At 40.2% G+C, this 22,126-nt stretch overlaps 2 protein-coding genes and 1 long non-coding RNA gene across 3 annotated transcripts in view; 2 read left to right on the top strand and 1 right to left on the bottom strand.

Moving 5' to 3' along the window:
* Positions 1–6: 6 nt before the first annotated feature.
* On the top strand, positions 7–2,253 carry LOC139708249 (uncharacterized). The gene is made up of 3 exons (XR_011709331.1): positions 7–59; positions 1,141–1,166; positions 2,148–2,253. It is a non-coding gene; the product is annotated as an uncharacterized lncRNA (long non-coding RNA).
* A 5,430-nt stretch (positions 2,254–7,683) lies between these two features.
* The window catches only part of LOC139708241 (histone deacetylase 6-like), a 64,023-nt gene continuing 49,580 nt past the window's right edge, over positions 7,684–22,126 (top strand). Inside the window, exon 1 of the mRNA XM_071620210.1 lies at positions 7,684–7,761. Coding sequence (XP_071476311.1) covers positions 7,697–7,761 — 65 coding nt within the window. The 5' untranslated portion in view covers positions 7,684–7,696. The remainder of the gene's footprint in view (positions 7,762–22,126) is intronic.
* Positions 9,673–10,755, bottom strand: LOC139708250 (protein trapped in endoderm-1-like). The gene has a single exon (XM_071620223.1). The coding sequence runs from the start codon at positions 10,753–10,755 to the stop codon at positions 9,673–9,675; it is 1,083 nt and encodes a 360-aa protein (XP_071476324.1).

Genomic DNA, 22,126 nt, shown 5'->3' on the forward strand with positions numbered 1-22,126 from the left:
GTGCATCGATTGCAGCAGGCTGTGTTCTCAACCTTGTGGATGCTGTCTTGACAAATCAAGTAGGTCCCGGATTGACATGAAATAACAAAACAACAACAACAACTAAAACATGTGACCATGGAATTCTTGTCATTTTCGAGATTTTTTTTTTCATTGTTGTTATTGAAGCCATTGAAGTTATTTGTTACAGAATGTCACACCTTGATGCATTTTGATTGGAGTAATTATTTTTTTAAAAATTGTTGTAGGTTATAGGTATGAATTAGAATTGTAAAGGGAATATTTCATATGCAGCTATCATGGAAACTTTCGGGATTAGGAGTGCATGAAGTCTTTTTTTTTTCCTTTTTTCTTCTTGTAGGCCTGATAAGGAGACAGGAGAGACATACGTGTATTACAAGAAAAAAATATATATACAACTGTGTATATATCTGTGATTGAAGTATATACTGCATATGGCCTTCAGACTTTCATTTTTTGTAGTGGGTAGGTTAAAATGTGATGTGCACAAAAAACGATTGTGCCCGAGCAGTAGTATTCCCTAACATGCTGCGTGCTATTCACTTTTGCTTGACAAGACCTACTGCAAAAGCCCAATTTGTAATCAAAACAATATTATGTAGCAACTACAATCAGATATTCTCACAGGTTGCAATACTGTCAACGTACTTCTTCGGGTAATACTTCATTCATTCGTCTTTACCTAACTGAAATTTTCATAAATTTCTTATGCGCATGTGTCCATTTTAGAGCAAAAACAATGGTTTCTGCAACCTCCTGAGAACTACATGTATGTTTCACCTTTTATGTTGAATTTCTATCTGAATCACTCCTGGTGATCTAGACTGCATTATAGCTGTTTCAATTTGCCTTCGAGGCCTTCCTCCATTAACCCATTGAGGACGGTTTGATTTTGCTACAACACGGACTTCTCATAAACACCTGCGCGAGCATACTCGGGACTCGTCCTCAACGGGTTAACTTGTTTCTCGTGACGCTTGACAGTGAATGTATGAAGGGTTTTATTTGTATTTCAAATGGACAGGCTCCTTGAAGTGAACTCTTGAAGTGAAATCTTGTGTGTGGTGGCATTTTGGTGTATTTACTCATGTCAGAGTTTTTTTCTTGTCACTGTCACAGGTGTTGAATGCAGTTGGTATCGTAAGGTAAGCTACTCCAGTTACAAAGATTTTGATAACCATGGGAAAATGTCCAGTTGATATTGCGCAGTTTTTGCATTGCCATTAATAAATGCTTTGACATAGACATGAATGTCATTGAAACTGTAGGTGATCTAAACTCATACTTAGTTTCGGAAAGCACCTCCAAGACATTTCATAAGCTCTCTTGTATCTCTCAAAATGGGAAACAGAACCAGAATGACATAAGATGGTGTAGTGTTCAATGGAATCACTGGAAAACTAAAACTCTTAGTGTCCTTGTCCTTTGGTGTTATTAGTTTTTGTAGTTGTTGATTTACTTCTTCTTTCATATGCACATTGATAGCATTCAGAATATCAATTCCTTCCCCAGTTTGTTGTCTCTCTCTACCCTGTAGTATGACAAAAAGTTTTGAGTTTTTTTTTTTTGGTTATTTCTTATGCTAAATACTTAAACCATATGATTAGCTTACACAAGCAGCTTCACTGGAACCGCTTTTACTATTATGTAACTTTAATGGTTTGACCAATATTGTCCTCGTGATGCGTGAATCTATGGTACTCTTATGCTTGCTTTGCACTCAGTTTCTACCAATAGTTTTCAATAACACTTCTTGGTGAAGTACTTCACAGCAGAAGCGTGTGCACTTCATATCATCGTGTGGATATTTCTTATATTCATATTGAAAGCCTCAGATTTGGGAGCAGTACTGCTAAGACTACAAAGGGTGTCTCTGCTGTTTAATCTTGCAGGACATTGCCTTCACAGAAACCTCCCACACTTCAATTTGTCACGTATTACATTTTCTTGCACATATGTTGATATCGCACAAGTCTCAAATATTTTTCACAATGTGTATTAGGTTAATGAAGCCATCAAAAAGCTGTGTAGATTGTGATTACTTTCTTTTACTCCCTCATGTGTGTGCGTTCTTTTGTTCTGAATTTTTGCTTTCTCTTTGTTTGTTTGTTTTATTTTTTCATAAGGCCTCCTGGCCACCATGCTGATAGTGCAGTGATTGCAGGATTCTGCTTCTTCAACAATGTCGCCATTGCCTCCAGATACGCTCAGAACAAGTATGGGGTCAAGAGGTCAGTATGTCTGAAGGAATATGAAATTATGATCACAGTAAAGATGCAAGGAGAAACACCATCTTGTCACTTCCAGAACATCAAGGAATTTTCAATTGTACATACATACTTTAAAAGATGGCCAACTATATAACCTTCAAGTAGTATCGGTCTTGACTTATTATTGTTTGTATTAACTGTTTTGTCCAAGTTTTGGTGGCATTCATGCATGGGTGGCATTTCTGTTAACATTGCAGATCTAGGTAGCTTTTACTTACTTGCCCTGTATTTTATCTCCGTGTCCATATATCGTCAGAAGGAGATAGAACTTTTATGTTAATGTAAATTTGATTTCACATTCATGTATCTGATAATCACTGATGAGATTTTGTCAGTCTGATTGTGAGTTTTGATGGTTTTTTTTGTTACAAAGTCATTAATCCATTATAGAGAAGATATTTGCTGGAATAGTGTGGCTAATTGTCATTCTTCAGGGTATTGATAGTGGACTGGGACGTTCACCACGGCAATGGCACACAGAGGATACTTGAAGAGGACCCATCTGTGCTGTACATCTCCCTCCATCGCCATGAACACGGCGCATTCTACCCGCCTGGTCCCGAGGGGGCGGCAGACCGTGTCGGGAAGGGCAGAGGAAGGGGATACAACGTGAACATTGGCTGGAATACGGTGAGTGTTATTTTGTGACCTGGGAGCGGTAGTTGGTACACACTTTGGTTGTAAAACTACAACCTTTATCTCTCTAACAACTTAGCAAATGATGTGGGACTAAATGCAGTGGTAGAGCCATCACATTGTTAGAAGTCAACTAGGTCAATACTGACCAATAGCAAGTTGAGTCTCAAAACACTGTACATGTGTTTTTGTAACATTGCTAATGCCTGTGTTTATGTCCTTTTGCGGGATTATGCCTGCTTTTATCAATACTGTTCTTTATTTTATTTTTTTTCCATGAAGTGAAAATAGCTTCCAAATGAATCTTGTAGTAGACTTTAGTGTATTAAAACAATGTCTCCTTGAACACATGGTGACGTCAAAAAGTGATTGTAAAAAGAAAAATGAAGAGTCTTCACGAGCATTAACTGCATTTTAGTTTATAAAGAACTCTGTAAAGCAGGTTCACACTGTCAACAGTATATAACCTCTGTACAGCAAGGCAATGTAGATCCGAAGGATGCTGGCCAGAGGGGAAATAGTGGCTGTTTTTCAGAAATCTTGTCCCTTTGTATTACAATTACTTTTAAATGACATTGTTGTGAATACCGTGGTGAGGCGCCCATGGAAGCCCATTGGTTTTGTATGTGTGAAATTTTAACGTCTAGCTCCACTGTCCAGAGTCCTGCCACTCAGGTACATTTGTGAACGACACATCTTACTCAAGATTCGCTATCTTGACCCAGATTTGCACAGAGAACCTTGCATCCAGGTCATTGATAGTGATAGCAGGGCCTTCTGGTGGAAGGGCATAAACACTGAGAAGAGCACCCTTGATATAATGATAATAATAGGACTGTTACTACACTCGTATCATGTCTTGTCCTTTATGATGGTTGTGACCTGTGATGTGACTCCCTACGTTGCCATGGTTACAGGGACAGAGAGGAGGAATGGGTGATGCTGAGTATCTGGCTGCATTCCATCACGTCATCATGCCACTGGCGTACGAGGTAAGCGGCAAATGGTACTGCTGAGGTCCAGGTAATGCATTGTGTATGCCATCAGGCATCATTTTGCATAATATGCTCTGCTCTCTGAACTGAGGTCTTCTTAACCCTAAAAAGACTGGGGGGGGCCTAAAAGGCCCCCCCCTCGACATTTCGCGCGATTACTCAGCAACACGCAATGCTCTCGCCGCGATGCTCTATGACTTTTTTCTTTCGAGTTTCCCGCACATTTTGACACCAAATTTGTGATGCCCGGGGGTACGGTTCTGAAGTTACATAACTTTTTGTACATGCACGTGAGACCGAAAATGGCTCAAAAATGTGATTTTGTGTACAAAGTCAATACAAATTGAGTTTTATCACATGGTTCATATAAATATGCTTATTTTTACTCTCAATGGCTAAAATCAATTTGTTTTAGTAGTATTATGCTTCAAAAAGGGTCTGCCACAAATTTTACTGAAAAAAACAACAAAAACAAAAGGTCGAAAAAACAAAGAAATACATAAGAAATTCATAAAACAATAAAATAAATAAGAAATTAATTTTGATACCGAATTTTTTTTCAAGTACATTTGCTAAGAATGCAACAAAGAATATCTAGACCAAAAATGAGCACTTTTGGAGCTTTATTTACTGATTAAGATAAAAAAGTCTGATTTCTTGCATAAATTAGCATAATTAATCAACATAAAATAAAAGAAGACTATTTTGGAAAATTGAAATATACGATCTTGTAGATTACATCGCACACTACCATTGTGCAAATTTCCGCGGCGATCGCGCGATCCACGGCCGAGATCTTAAGGGGGGGCCCTTTAGGCCCCCCCCCCCCAGTCTTTCGAGCTACCAAAATAGCCCAGTCTTTTTAGGGTTAAGGGAGTGAATGCATGACATTGCCCCCTTTCCATTTCATTCTAAAACAAATTTGGCATTCATCACTCTGGTTGTTTTTTGGTAGATATGGATCTCTTTTTCAGTGCTCAAATCTTAAGAATCTATGATTTATATATAATGAAAGATTTGAAGTGTTTTTCTTGAAGTTATGCTAGTACAGATTGTATGGTATTTCTTGCCATGTACATTTTCTGATTATGTGTATGTTTAATTGAATTCTGGCCTGATTTGCCGAAAATATATTTCGAATCAATTTCTGTCATCAACAGAGATTATTCAGATATGTAACTCTTTCCTCTAATTTGTGTCATACCTTAAAAACTCTGATTTTTCATAGAAAAACACACAAGATTCACTTCAATTTGAAATGTATGTAATAACATGTAGCTCTTCCTGTTGTAGGATATTCATAATGGCTCTTTGTTTGTTGTTATTGTTTTTTATTCAAATTTCTTGTAATTGCATATTTATTGGTTTATCCTTTCAGTTCCAGCCAGAGCTTGTTTTCATCTCAGCTGGATTTGATGCAGCCAAGGGTGATCCACTGGTGAGAATATCCTCTTCTTCTCCTCATCTTCTTCTTCTTCCTCCTCCTCCTTCTCCTCCTCCTTCTCCTCGTCCACTTCCTCCTCTTTCTTCCTCCTCCCCTCCCCCTTTAGTAGTAGCCCTGATAAGAATCATCGGCTTCATGGCGACTAACTAGAAGAACAATGAATGATCAGTGTGTATCAAGATCAATGATGGGCAATTTGTCCAACAGTTGCAACTTTGTGTTTCATAGAGGGAAAAAAAAGAACTGAGCAGCTTCTGTGAGATTGCGATGAAGATGAAGGAGTTGCGCTTTAACCCGTTGAGGACAGGCTGATTTTCCTCCAACATGCATTTCCCACCGACACTCAGGACTCGTCCTCGACGGGTTAAACATTATCATGCCGAATTGGATGTTGAGCATTCACATCTAACTTAGATGTACTCAACATGATACTGGTTCCCTATCCACTGACCCAGATATTTACTGGTAATTCCTCCGCAGGGTGGATGCATGGTATCACCAGAGGGCTATGGCCACATGACGCACATGCTCTGCAATCTGGCAAATGGACGTGTCATTACTGTCCTGGAGGTAAGGTTGAACTTTAGAAAGAAGAGAATGTGTATATGTGTGTGTGTTTTGTGTGTGGTAAGGGAGGCGGGAATTTGTGCTTACAAAAATATTGATGTGTTTGCCTGTAGGATTATTATGGACTACCTTGGTATCAGGATATGAATGTGTATTTGCTGCTAGAGGTAATTCAATTGAATTGTATGTCTTGAGTAGACTCTTACCTTTATACAAAAGTCATCTTGAGGACGTAGAATGAATGGAAATGTCTGTCTGTTGACAGGGCGGCTACAATTTGCATTCCATCTCCGTTTCCATGGCGATGTGCACCCGTGTTATGCTGGGAGACCCCTGTCCAGACATTACACCCGGTATACCAGCTCAGTGTGGCATGCAGGCAATCTACGATGCTGCCAAAGCTCATGAAAGCTTCTGGACATCCATGAAGAATGAAGGTACATGTATGTTACCAAGGAAATCCCTACCATGTCACTCTTGTTCCTATTTGTTTTTGTGCTACATTTGTTCTCTGCTTGTTTGTTTTATTCCACCCTCTCCATGATTTCTGTTTCTTTTCCTTTTTGGAGTCTTTTCCATTAGTTACTGATTTTATGTCAGCACCCACATGTTGTGAAATAATTTTTGAATTTCTGTTCCCAATCAGTAAGTTATATCTGAAGCATTCAGTAAAAGAAAAGTACAAGTAGGCATATATATCTTTGACCTTTTCAAAAGGAAGGCAAAGTTTGATTGCGAACTGCACCGCCAGTCAATACAATTGTAAATGTGCAAGTCTCAATATGCTTACATGCAAGAGAAGGTATATGTACCTATATGTTAAAACAAGAATAGAGATGAGTTTTAGGTCAAGCTATGCTCCACCTTCTTGGATGTGTCATGATTTAAACCATTTACACTGGTACTGTACACCCACAATCAAATAAAACTTGATAAGACCATACTCCTGGACAGAAATGGGCCAAACAGGATTTGATAAACATTGTTTGGAGTAACATGGCTCAGGTTCGCTTCAGGTAATGAAACTGTTTGTGTGGTTGCCGTGAAACGTGTTTATTAGCATGATTGTAGTTCAATTCAAAGGGGCTTTTCATGAACAGAGTGGGTAGAAGTAATCTTAGCGAACGACTTACCAATATGATTTTTTTTTTTGTACAGTCGTGTCAAGGTCAGTGCTAACGGTCTCTGTAAACTTCTACAATTTCTGTGTTTGCCCAATGATATAGAAACATCTGTTGTTCAAATTAATGAAATTCTTTTGTTGAGTTGTTTTTTATTGCAATTGATTAACAAATTGCCCTACATCAACGTAAATAAACACTGCATTGATCAGTGTTTGAGTCCTAGCCATGACAAAAGAAATCATGGGCATACATACTCGGGCAGGATATGAACCTACAGTGTTGTATGACATCCTGATCTCCGGACAAGGGTCTTATCTACTAGACCACCAAGCTTCCAACCGGCAGTCAGTGTTGGTTCTAATCCTTGTAGTGTGTAGATGGGTACTGCCTAATTATACAAATTCATGAAATTCTTTCCCGAATTGCACAAAAATTTCCACTTTCACAGCATGATGTGAGTTGCATAATTTATTCATTCAGCTTTTTAGTGTAATTTTGAATAAGAAGCTGCTCCTTTTTTCTTAAGTGATTGGTACTGTACTGCTTTATGATTCAGGGGAAAGATGGAAATGGATAAGAGTCTTATGCCTGTGTCATTTTTCTTGTATCTGACATGCTCCAGTGGACATTCTTGAGACCATGATATACACTGAGGAGGTCAAGGAGGAATCTGGCTCGGAGAAAGAAACTGGTGCAGAGACCAAGTAAGTGTCGCCTTTTTTTTCCTCGTGATGTGCACACCATCTCTCTCTCTCTCTCTCTGCCTCTTTTCCGTCAGATACAGTAGACACACTCGTACACATATAGACAGGTTGATTGCATGGTTGGTGGAGTTCACATGAATTGCTTGCTTGTTGGATTGGCATGGATTGACAATAACTGATAACAAGATGGAAACATTGAATGAAGAATGAATGGCTATTTCTTCCTCTGCACTGAAAGGTGTTCGTTCCGTTCCTATCCTCAACGTGTTCGTGATAATCTATCATTAGGAACAGTGCACTTTGATGGAGTGATTCATTTTGCTGAGGAAGTCTTGTGGGAAATGAAATGTGAGAGCCCAGCGGAGAATGAGGAAATATAGCTCTTGGCATATCTATACTTGGGGTGTTTCATAAAGCTGTTCTTAAAGTTACTACTGACTTAAGAACGACTGGTGATCAGTTCTGATGTACTATACTTATCGGAATTTCAATGATTCAGCACAAGAACTGATCACCAGTTGTTTTGACGCTTGCTGGAGGAAAATCAATCCCTCTTCAATAGGTGTAAGACATGCTGGCTTCAGACTGTTGTTTATACACGTGTCTGAACTCGTCATTAGCACACAAGCTTGGTAGCTTGACACAAGGTTTCAACCTTTGTGAAGTGTGAGAGGGAAAATACAGTAATCATTGAGATGAGTAGAAAAAAAAAACTAATGAGATTTCATGGTTCAGAGGTTAGGGTTAATTGTACAAATCCAAGGCTTTGACATAACATTATTAGAATGTAAGATACACTTTTTACTGTCAAGCTTTGTATATGTTTTTGGAATAGAATGGAAGGAGAATATATTTTTACAATGGAATGCAGGCCCTGTTTAATGTTCAGGTCAAATTTCATATTATACTTCGTATGCCATAACTGAGGAAATATTGAATGATACATTTATCTCTTCAACTCATCCAGGAATGATCAAGTGTTCTGGAATTAGAGGTCAAATTCTAACGATCCGTTTCACACAAAGAAAACTTATAGCAACGATATTTGTTAACAGTTGACAGGTGGATGTGAATTATCCAAAATTTATGACTAGTCAAGCTAGGACACCACTATCAATTTATTGTGTTTCAGGCAAAGTCAGAATTTGATATTTCTGTATTCATGCAGTGAACTCAAAAAGTGCAAATAGTCACTCTGCAATGATACCAAAGTCTGTATCTTGATGCTGTCTTGCAGGGCAATTTAAGGATAATACATTGTACGTGTACTTATTTATGTACAACAGTAGCATATGGTGACAGCATAATATGTGCTTTAAAATATAGCTGTCTGACACAGCATGGTTCTTGCAGATACATTTTATCTTGGTTTACACAGTACTGAATGCATCATTTTTTTTTTTCAATTTATCTATCCTCTTGCATTGAATTGACATGTTCACACATATTACATTGTATGTTAAGTTAAATGTAGGTGCATCTGAAAGTCACCATGAGCTCACCATTATTTGTCACAGCTCATTATAAAACTTTTTACTTAAGAATAAGAGTTCACGTGGGTGTGCGTAGGATGGAAGTCATACATTATGTGCTTAAAAGTATGAAGATCATGATTTCGTAGCCAAAACACACTTACACAGTGAAAAAAACAGAGATAATCTCTGATCACGAGTGCATTGATGTAATATGACATGAAATAAATTTATGATACCATCATTTCTCTGATGACATTGAGTACTGAAGAAAAAAGAAGATAAAACTTTTTACTTCTCTAGCAAGACCAATAAGTTCAGGACAGCTTTTGTACTGGTAACACAAGTTAAACTCCAAACCTCAGAGACCCCGCCATAGAGCTGTGCTGAGGAAGGCTGTGCAGAGTTGTGTGTGTGTGGGCAGATGCAGTTGTCACAGTCACACGGCAGGGTTGTGGGACTGAGTGCTCTCAGTGCGCCAGAGGGCCAGATTGCTGAAGGCCCGGCGGAATTGCCGGTTCATGTGCACATAGAGCATGGGGTTGAGGCAGCTGCTGAACCAGCAGCACATCCCGGCGAAGAAATGCAGCTCCAGCATGGTCACATCCGGGTCCACCAGGTTGGTCAGTATGTAGGGGAAGTAGCACAGGATGAAGGCGACGAAGATGGCAATCATCATGCGTGTGAAGGAGAGGTCCTCCCGCGCATTTGGTTTCTGCACCTGCCGCTGGCTGCCGGCCTCACCGGAGGCCGCGGTGGTCGCTGGCAGCTGCATGTTGTGGCGGTGGATGCGCCGATGATTGGCCTGGACCATGCAGAAGATGAGCAGGTAGAAGGTGACAATGAAGGCAGTCGGTAGGATGAGGGCAGACACCATGAAGAAGCGGTTGTAGCCGGTGTTGTCCCGCAGGAAGGTGCAGGTCAAAGTTCGTGGCTCGTACCCGATGCCTCCCCAGAGTCCCGTGATGGCAGGGAAGAGGAACATGACTGGAAGAAGCCATGCAATGATGATGAGCCCGCTGATGAAACCATACTTTGTGAAGTAGCGATTGTAGACGGCGGCATGGCGCATCTTCATGTATCTGCTCAGGGAGATGGCAGCGAGGCACATGAGCGTCGCTCCGACAAATGTGAACAGGAATGTTGCGTACACCTTGCAGTACCCCGGTCCCAGAATCCACGCGTTCTCTGCGTAGACAGTCATCAGAACAGGCAGGATTGTAGAGCAATATAAGATGTCTGAAACGCTGAGGCTGACCACAAAGAGATTCATGCTGTTGGATCTGAGGAGTTTGCTCTTTGCTACGGCAAAGATTGTGACCAGATTTCCAAACGCTCCCAGGAAAATAATGGGAATACCAACAATGAGCGCTACAATTTGGACATACCTGGGGTAACTGACCACCGTCATACTATGTCCACTGACCGGAGTTGATTGGTCTGTAATTAGGGAGTCATTGCTAGGCCAGGTGAAGGTGTTGTAGGCCAGCTCGGTTATAGTTGATTGGCTAATCGCAGACATCATGCATGGGACTATTGACTGAAGAAGGAGTAGGTGGAAGTAGTCATTCTTTAACTTAATCAGGTGTCAAATGACTTCAAAGACTAACCCTGCAAAATGGCGTCATGTCAGCGATGTTGATGCAGTTTCTGAGAGCTCAGCTGTAAAAGAGGGAGGAAATGATTGGAAAAGACAACAACAAATACATGTACATAACTGAAATCTTCAATTCGTAGAGCACATGCACTGGATTGCAGCCAATACTTGATTAAGAATATCGTTAAAACAGAGTGAAAAATGCATGTTTTTGAGATTAAAGCAATTGCTGTAAGTTGAACTGAAAAGAGTAAACCCCAAAACCCTTAATATTATTGTTAGGAAACAGATTATTTGCGCTTTTTGAAATAAAAGGTGTGAAATGTGATTTAGTACAATTTGGTTCATTCATCCCTATATCACATATAAATGAAGCCAATGAAGATTTGCATGTGATCACAGGGAATAGTACTATCTGTTCATTTGCCTTGAATTTGAGATGAGACAACAATTTGATATTGTGAGCGTAACGAACACTGTAATTGCTAGTGTTGAAATTGCTTGCAGAGCCAAGGTACAAAGGCAAAGTGAATCTACTTTCAGTAGAATCATGCGCAATATGATATAATGTCTTACAATACATAAGAGAATGCATTGATCATGCTGATGGGCAGTAAAAAGTCAAAGAAAAACTTGACCTGTAAAAGTATGTAGCTAGAATTAATTTGACAGCCTACATTAAAAAAAAAAAAAATATGCCCTAAAAAGAAATGGTCAACCCTATGAATTATTGAATGCATTGTGGGTGTGCAGTTATAGCTCAGGTTGGTACATCATTTGGTTGATTGTTGGAGAAAATTTAGACTCATATAATGAGTTTGCTATGAAGTTTGCATTTCGACCACCAGAATAAATATTTTCTGGATGGAGTGGGTGGAATAATGTGATTCAATGCAGCCAAGCAGAGAGTGATTCCTTTTTGTGACTTTCCATCAAGCCTGTGTGTATAGAGAATCATAATAAACTGAGGTGTTGCCTTTTGCTTTGTGATCCCCTCCCCTCCCCCCACCCCAAGAAAGAATGATGAATTACCAATTTGTACAGAGTTACTTCTTGTCATATTCTAAAATCTCCCTGCTCAAGCATGTTGTGACTCTTAGGAGTGTAGATCCACCTGCTGGCATTGACCACTGTGGTCTCGGGAAAGGCAGTTAATTACTCCCTGTTGTGTAGTCCTTTGGAGGGGACATAAACCTGTCAGCCTTATGATAGCTTGCTCATAAGTAGTTTAGTGTTACCTTATCCCACACAGTCAATATATGTGGGCTTTGATAGCAGGAGTAAATCTGTCCCAATTTGTGGATACAATTCAAAACTGCAGCGTTGGAAAGCAAGATTTGTGGAAAATATCAGTAGGACCAATGGCGTTTTGTATTTGTGATGAACTCAACACACAAAGTACAGACAGTGCTCGGTATTTGTTGTTATATTACACTATTATACTTGGAGGAGTAGCAGCAAGTCTTGCATAATTGCCTCTTGACGTTCAATATTTTTGTTGTTGCTGCTTCAATCTGTCATAGTTGGGCCGCTTTGTGAAATTACTGTTACAGGGCAGATAAACGCACCAAATTTGGAGAGAGGATCCCTCAGGACCTACTCGTCGATATTAGAATAGGAGCCTTCTGAAAAAAAATTATTTTCAAGACATAAAAGCTGAATTTCATTTTGCGGATAATTGTCCCCGCCGAATGAGTTCGAGCAGGGGACTATGAAACGGGCTCCGTACGTGTGTGTGTCTGTGCGTCCGTGCGTCCGTGCGTCCGTCCGTGTGTGCGTCCGTGTGTGATCAAAATGTTCAATTTGCTACTTCTCTGTCATTTATGAGCCAATTTTGATTCTGTTTGCTTTATATGATAGCACTACATGGGAGCTTTAAAACTTCTACACAGAATTTCAGTTGTGACCTTTGACCTTGACCTTTGACCTATATTGTACATTTGCTACAAAATGCTACTCCTTCGCCATTTCTAACCCGATTTCGATTCCGTTTGCTTTAAGTGATGGCACTAGGTGAGGGCTTCAAAACTTCTACACAGAATTTTGACCTTTGACTTCTTTGACCTTTGACCTTGATTTTTGACCTATATTGTACATTTTGCTACAAAATGCTACTCCTTCGCCATTTCTAACCCGATTTCGATTCCGTTTGCTTTATATGATGGCACTAGTTGAGGGCTTCAAAACTTCTACACAGAATTTTGACCTTTGACTTCTTTGACCTTTGACCTTGATTTTTGACCTATATTCTGCATTTTGCTACAAAATGCTACTCCTTCGCCATTTCTAACCCGATTTCAATTCCGTTTGCTTTATGTGATAGCACTAGGTGAGGGCTTCAAAACTTCTACACAGAATTTTGACCTTTGTCTTCTTTGACCTTTGACCTTGATTTTTGACCTATATTGTACATTGGCTACAAAATGCTACTCCTTCGCCATTTCTAACCCAATTTCGATTCCATTTGCTTTATGTGATGGCACTAGGTGAGGGCTTCAAAACTTCTACACAGAATTTTGACCTTTGACTTCTTTGACCTTTGACCTTGATTTTTTACCTATATTGCACATTTTGTTACAAAATGCTACTTCCGGCGGGGACATATATTACGCACCGCGTAATTTCTACTTTTCCTTGTTTTGCTAGGAACCAAGATTTGCAAAGTCAAAATGTGCGCAATTCTAAACAGTGCATTTAATGCCTGTGGCAATTTGCGGAGTTTCATGCAGATAAAAGACCATTGGCTCCAATTCACCAAAGTCTCATGTCGCGATAATAACACTGTATTCATCTATGTTAGGGAGTATAATAACAAAAAAGAGGTTTAGATTTGTTCAGTTTTCTTTTTTCATGAAACTGGAAAACATGAGCCCACTCTCAAATTCCTTGATCAATAAAGCATTTGAAACAGGGAGGTGGTTGAATTATTTAATAAATTTATGAAGAGAAAATGCTGTTGAGGTATCACAGTGTAATATACTTCAGTATGTACTATTCCCAGTTTAGTTACATATACATGTACTTGTATATCAGAGGGTTTGGGAACATTTTCTGAATGTTAAAGGTGCATGGTCCCGGTGTTTTAGTCAAATGCGTACGCGGGCGCATGGCGCAAGTTTCCTATAGAGACCTACGCTATCGACTCCTCTTTAGCGCTTCCGCTCTGGCCCACTTCCCCGAGTCCGAAGAAGTCCGATCCACTGTAGTCAGTGGTCCGATCACAGTTCGGCTCATGATTCGGCTGAGGGGGATGACAGCTTTAGCAAACTTCTTTTGTGATGTCGTAATAACAAGCACATATGCACGCACCCTGGCATTACTACAAACTGCGCAATGCGCAGAGAAGACAACGAAGGCAACGTTACTTAGCAACGCCTACGCACTTTACTCTTGATGACAGCTCAACTTCGGTAATCTTCGTATCAATGCTAACGGTGATCGGCAGTATCATCACGAAGATTACCGAAGTTGAGCTGTCATCAAGAGTAAAGTGCGTAGGTGTTGCTAAGTAATGTTGCCTTCGTTGTCTTCTTGTCTTGGAGGCCATGTCACATTTCTTGTATATGCTCTGTAAGCCACATTTCTTGTCGGATTTTATTCAACCTTGCTATGGAGGTTTATGGGGAGTTATTCTAGCCCAGGTCGAAATTCCCATAGAAACCAGTAGAGCTAAAACCAGTAGAATTCTACTGGTTTGTACGGGTTCAGTGGAGACCGATTTTCTACTGGTTTCAATATGGAAAGTGAAATAAAACCAGTAGAAAACCAGTAGGAAATTTGTACTGGAACCAGTAGCAGACCAGTAAGAATTCTTATTGGAACCAGTAGAAACCAGTAGAAATGCTTGATTTAAACCAGTAGAATCCAGTGAAGACCAATGAAAACTCTCAATGAAACCAGTAGAAATCTCAACAAAACCAGTAGAAATCTTAACAAAACCAGTAGAAAACCAGTAGAAACCAGCAGGATTTTTTTACTGGAACCAGTAGAAATCTCAACAAAACCAGTAGAAATCTCAACAAAACCAGTAGAAATCTTAACAAAACCAGTAGATAACCAGTAGAAACCAGCAGGATTTTTCTACTGGAACCAGTAGAAATCTCAACAAAACCAGTAGAAATCTCAACAAAACCAGTAGAAATCTTAACAAAACCAGTAGAAACCAGCAGGATTTCTTACTGGAACCAGTAGAAACCAGAAGGATTTCTTTCTGGAACCAGTAGAAATCTCAACAAAACCAGTAGAAATCTCAACAAAACCAGTAGAAATCTTAACAAAACCAGTAGAAAACCAGTAGAAACCAGCAGGATTTTTCTACTGGAACCAGTAGAAATCTCAACAAAACCAGTAGAAATCTCAACAAAACCAGTAGAAATCTTAGGCACAACAGAAAAACTGTGTTAGGGAGATATCTTCGTCGCGACGATATGAGACAAAAGATCGTCGCCAATCGTCCCCGACGATCCAAATTTTGGGCCTCATGTGCTCATTACTGCGCTCTTTTTGGCTCATTATAAATATCAACAAAAGATGGTTCCGACGAGTCGGAACGAAGTCGTCTCTTTTCGTCGCGACTAATCAATTAAGGAGGTCTTTTGTCGATCGGCGAAGCGTTTCAGTGATTGTTCAAACGTCGCACATCGTCCCCGACGACTGCGTATTCAACTTGACTAACCGTTTTGTAAAGGTTTTGGTGATGGTTTCGCGTCGCTCATCGTCCCGACGATTGACCATTGAATTTAAATCACCGTTCCGTGGCGAGTTTGTTAATCCATAATTGTTCAAACGTCGCACTTATCGTCCCGACGATTGTCCATTCAACTTGAATCACTGGTCAGAGACGCGTTTAGTAATTGTTAAAGCGTCGCGCATCGTCCCTAGGCTTGCCCTTTGAACTTAAATCACCGTTTGGTATGAGTTTGAAACGTCGCACATCGTCCCGACGATTGCTCATTCAATAATAGAAATTGCTCGATGCTGAGGTGTTTATTTTTTCTAACATCGTGAGTGGTCCCGACGATTGCCCATTGAATTGAAATTGTCGTTCAATGATTGCCACCAGGGTAATTCATCTTCTATGAAGCCTTGCTCTCATGTTTGCCATACTTGTCTGTAAACAATACAAAAACATCGTAACGAGATCCGATGGCTGTCAGACTCCCGAAATTCTTGAATGAATCATGAAAAAAAAAGTGATGAACGTACATTATTATCTTTCCACAAATTCAGAGCTTGAAAGAAAACATCCGGCATTTATTTTATCAACGTACGGAGTTCAATATCATTGTTATTCATTTCCGAACGTCAAAGCAAATTTCCGACACTTATATTAACATCTTTCAGAGCTGAATGTTATTGCTATTTACTTTCGAACGCACAAGCAAATACCCGGCATTTATTTTATCATCGTACGGAGTTGTATATCATTAGTAGTCATTTCCGAACGTCAAAGCAAACATGCGATATTTATTTAATCACCGTACGGAGTAGAATATTACTGTTATTCATTTCCGAACGCAAAATCGAATTTCTGACATTAATTTTAGCACCGTACGGAGCTGAATCTTACCGTTATTCAAATCGAAAAGTATAAGCATCCTTGGTATAAGCAAACATCCGACATTTATTTTAGTACCGTACGGAGTCGAATATTACCGTTATTCATTTCCAAAAATAAAAACAACATCTGACATTTATTTTAGCATCTTATACGGAGTCGACTGTTACCACTGTCCATTTCCAAAAGTAAAGGCAAACATCCGACTTTTTTTTGGTGGCCCGACGTGCGTTTTTGGTGGCCCCGGTCCACCGAGCCACCGTTAGTGTCGAGCCCTGGTGTACACCTCACTAACCTCAGCTTGTTGGGGAAACTTATACTGCCATACGAGGGGATATGCTTTCATCTCTTCTAGAGAGCTTCCCTATGAGCGAATGAAAATCTTTGTTTGGCATTTTCATTTCTATACTCCATAATCATTCGTTGTTTCCAAACATTTTCATGATGTCGGTATTTCAATATCATAATATTTTTCTTAATGTATTCCATTTTCATTCCTTGACCAAAGTCAGTATGTCCGCCACAAGTACGGTAATCGCTACGTTTCGCGCAGTGCAATATGTGCCGAAGTGCGAAACACGTGGTTATCAAGTTCAATGAAACGCGCCGTCCATGCGTGCTTCTTGTTTGGTTTCGTAGTAGGTCCATGGTTACGGCAAAGACAATAAACGGAGGAGGCACTCCGTATAGTTTTTTTTTTTTTCGTTTACAGTAAACAGTTTACATTCGATACAAATAAATTAATAGTCACGTCTTTTACTGTTTGATGATCGCCAAGTCGGGAAGAAGTATGTAGAGGAACTTCTCAGTTGATATGTCCGTGATGTTCATTCTAATTTTCACACGCAGTGGTACGCAGATTTTATGAGTGTGAGATCGAAAGAAGTTTCAATATATGTTGCCATGATATTATGTAGGCCTACTGTTGTGTAATTGGGTAGGTATAGCTCTTACACTATAAACTTCAGCTTGTTGCAGCGGCATCTAGGAAAGCGATATTTTCTTCGGCATTCGGGACCTTTTTTATATCATCATTATTTTTTTTTGACACGTGATTTGATTGTAAGTATGAAGCGACGAATAACCCCTTTGTTTTGTTTTAGTGTTAACATTAATGTGTAATACACCAATACTGTTCAACGTGTGGTTTTTTTACTGTTAAAGAAGCCAAGATAAGGCGACATTTTAATAGAATTATGCCGTTCGGTCGGTTTACAGACTGCTTATAACCTGAAATAGTTGCAGTGCGCGCATTTTTTTTTTTTGGGGGGGGCCACCTGTTTTCGCAGAAATTTACACTAGAAGGGTTGTCAGTTTTTTTCTTCTGCCATTATTTCCTCTGATATGATTTGTCGTGGCCATTGTTGTTGTTGTTGTTGTTGTTGTTGTTGTGTTGTTGTTGTTGTTGTTTTTTATCATTCATGGGAGGGGGCAAACAAGAGTGAGAAATGAGGGAGAGGTGAAATCAGAACAAGGAAACATCTGTTCATTTAGCTGTCACTATGCCAGCAGTAGTAATTGTCATCACCATTGCTATTCAGATCAGTTTTATAGTCATATCCTATAACATTCAATACACGACTATCATCATCATGACATGAGAGAGAGAGAGAGAGAGAGAGAGAGAGAGAGGAAAAAAACCGCCACCCGTTCAAGGGCGTATACAAAGCAAACGAATCGCAAAGTAGATCAACAGGGGGGGGGGGGGGGGGGGGGGGGGGGCGTTTCATCAACGAGTTCGTCGGAGGTTTTCACCGACAAATTTGCCATCAGCCAATCAGACGCAAGGATTTCAGTAGCTTTTAACAGTTGTCAGTGTAAATCACTGACAAAAAGTTTCATGAAACGGTCCCCATGCAGGAAGGTGGAATCATGGTACAATATTCCGTATGGCATACCAGCAATACAAACAGACACGTTACTGCAAAATAAATGATAGAACACAGCAAGCGAGCAGGCTAGAATCAAACCTCCTTTTGTAGGAAAGTCCAACAAAAGTCTTACAACATACCTGTAATAGGGGGTTCACACGTACACAAATTAGCATGTTACAGAACTCAATTTTTGTTACCCTTTAGCAAACTCCAGTCTTTTGCACATGTGGACACACACACACACACACACACACACACACACACACACAACAGAAAATTAGTTCGAACCAGTAGCGCGATGCATAACCTCAGAAATCTTGCTGATATTTCTGAATGAGCGCGGTATTTGCCCCGGCAGTACTCGAACGGTCGGGTTTAGAAACTTGATTGAGTTCTTTTATTCTCATCATTAACAACAGCGTGCTCTCCACACCACTGTGAGGCACAAGAACAATAGTTTCATCGATTGGCAATAAGCGGGTTATTTTCTGTACGTGTGAACGGTTGCAAAAAAAAAAACCCTCAACTTTCCGAGGGTGGCTGGAGCGTCTGGACCAAAAAGTGTACAATCCTCGCGTGCACGCTCTTTTGTCTGAGAAGTTGGAAAAAAAAAACCTCGAGTATTGGAGCATGTTCAATAACGCGCTATTTTGCACATCGTGAAGGCGGGAATTGATATATCAGACTCAGCATGGGGGGGGGGGGGGGCTGATGAAATCTAGCATTAAAAGAATGAACTACACTGACATACTAAAAATGGTGAAACTGGACATGAAGTTCATGACCTCTATCCGAGTGCCTCGGACACGGGAAGTACTATGCATGTATCTACAAGCTACATTAAAGTAAAGCATAATGATATAATCATAAACGCTGCGATTCGAAGTGTTCTTCTGTTTTGCTTTCAGCAATAACCAAAACTGTATTTTTACGCTCGATTCACAGTGGAGCACTAAATAAATCGAGTGTATAATATCAATACTAACTCTTTAACTCTTTATGTGCCACGTTCGCACCTCCGACTCAGTCGACGGCGTGCCAACTTCGCATATTCTGCTAAACAAACAAAGCCGCCAAGACGGATCAATAAACCGCTAATTACTGCTAATCCCGCGGCACAATAGGTGGGTCTTCATCAGCTCGAGCTTGAAATATAGCGCGCAATTGGGAGATCAGAGAAGTCAGCCCGAAGTGAGCTGGAATGTGTTAGCACGCTATAGCGAGAGTTAGCTGGCTATAGGGCTTTTTACACTTGTAAACTTTTGCTTAGCCCCGGACCAACGGTGGGGCTAAGGGGGGGGGGGGGGGCTTTAGCCCCACCGTTGGTACGGGACTATCCTTAGCCCACTTTCTGTTTACACTCGTTTTTGCCAAAGTGGGCTAGCCCCACCGATAGTACGGTACTATCTGGCCCTGCAAAATAGCAGGGGTTAGCACCGTAATTGCGGTGCTAGCACAGCAATTGCGGTGCCAAGCAAGTGAGTGTAAACAGAACGAAAAAATAATCCTGGGCTAAGCGACGGAGACGAAGTCCGACCCTCACTGACCAATCAGAAACGAGGTAATCAAGTGCTGCCGGTGCGTGCGTGTACGTGTACAGTACACAGCGTAATTATGAATATTCATGTGGTTTGGAAAGTCCGGGGCTAAGAAATACGAGTGTAAAAAGGTCAGTTTTCTCCTTAGCCCCGGACAAGAGATAGTACGGGACTAATTGGCGAGTGTAAAAAGCTGAAAAAATTGGTACGGGACTAACGATAGTCCTGGGTCAGAGAAAGTCCGGGGTTAAGAAACATAAGTGTAAAAAGCCCTTATCTTTCAAGAAATCCCAAGATATCGGGGGTTTATTTTCCGATCGGAATAGCGCGCTGCTAGGGTCTTTTGGAGCGAAATTTGAGAGGAATTTTCTGATCGGGCAAATTCTTCGGATCAGGAATAGCAGGTTATCCCGCAAGCTCGAGCTGGTGAAGACGCACCTAATGAAAGCGTTTCTCGTGCTTTTGTTCCTCTCATACTAACATACTTGCATTCTATGTGGTGAACGACTATCAAGCGATGTTCCCAACTAGATTTACTCGTACATTCTATGTTTCTGTCACGGTTTAATGTGCAAAAGTCATGCCTTTATAGTAATGTAGCAACTGGTCATTACAAAAAAAAAAAAAAAAAAAATTGAAAATAGAGTCGGCATACAATTTATATCGAAACAAAGCTTGGCATTCCTCCTTAATTTTGCCTACTATTACGCCCATCTTAACAGAAATTTGTAGAAGTTATACAAATTGGAAAAACAGAATTCTTTCTCAAAGCATGACTACCTTCGTGTCTCAGAATAACGTGGCACACAGGGTGTTTCCACCATGGCACATAAAGAGTTAAGAAGCAGGCCTGTGATTTCTCTATTTAGTCTGTTGAAGTATCTCATTGATATGATTTTTTTTTTCAGTCAATTGTCGTTTAATATCATCAACACAACTATGAAGTTTGCAGAGCTCTTCGACGTTGGGTATTTGGTAGTATGATTATGTAAATTTGAGTATCGTAAGATATCTTCACGATCTTTCACAAATATTTCTTTAAATAATGATCAATATTGGATGCCCGCGTTCTACAGCTGATCTAAATTACAGCGAATTATGTGTCCTGTTATTGGAAACCTTCACAATACCGCAATTTAACCGTCAAACGCAATAGAAATGCCACAACCTAAGGATTTGAATCCTCGTTCATCATTATGGTTTCTATTAATGAAAAAGAAGGGACAGAACGAAATGAGATTAAGACTTTTATGTTAGTGAAATTGATCACTCTCAGCTGCATATATTTTGAAGGAAAATTAATGATTTCGGACATGTGTTAAAAGCATCGTCGACAGCGCGATGCTGCTCCATTTGGCATGTTTGGTAAAGCCTATTATATCCCCTACTCCATTCCCCCTTTCTTTATGAATTTTGGGGATCACATAAGGGTACGCGCTCTTTTGAAATGAGTCAAGTCTTAGTTAGGCATATAATCTTACCTTTACAGTGATCACACTAAAGAACCCGATTCCACATCATTCTATCTAATCAGAGAATCGAAAAAGATAGCTTTTCTAATTGATGTTTGTTGATAGACCAAATCAGTGTATCCGTCCCGTGATTGCCTATCAGTGACGTAACAGCGCGAATACTATGCCCATACAACTGCTTGTGTTATCATAGGCCTAATCAGTTACACTAAGAAGCTGTTCGTGATGTGTGGTGTTTGCACCAAAATTAGTATGTAAAATTCATACAAATTTTACACTATTAAAATGGCTTACATGATTTCTTAGCTAGTTGGCAAGAGGGATACCCCAACTCACAAGCGAGCGCACCCACTGCGAGCTGTGTCTAAAACGAGTCTCGTTGTGTGTGTTGTTGAATCAGCGTGTCTTATTCGATTCTTCTTGTATTGTTCCGCCAGGATGGTGTCTTTCAAGACAGCTGGACACTGCTTTCATTGTTCCTTGGACGGTCAAGCCTTTCATTATTATCGTGGTGAACTTCACTAATCGTCCCCACGCTAACGTACAAAGGAAGGAAATGCTTTTATTATGTATCAATGCACGCGTAATACCATCAGTATAGGCCTATAAAACGAAAGTTTGACTTTATGTCCCGAACTGTAGGCCCTGTAATAGCAACTATACATGAAGTCAAGTATGGAAACGATGGATTCCCACTGCCAATCAAATCTCTCTCGACAAGGACGCGATCGGAATCGATCTGGATGTGATCGATCTACCTTGATCGACATTGGTTTTGGCTTCCTCCTATACACGATATTTTTTAACACTCTGTCGGACTATAGATCATAACATGCAGATTTGATCGGCAGTGGA

Source organism: Diadema antillarum, unplaced genomic scaffold (genome assembly GCF_040938485.1).
Source record: "Diadema antillarum isolate AM-2024a unplaced genomic scaffold, OU_Dant_1.0 seq00001321_RagTag, whole genome shotgun sequence".
Lineage (NCBI taxonomy): Eukaryota > Metazoa > Echinodermata > Echinoidea > Diadematoida > Diadematidae > Diadema > Diadema antillarum.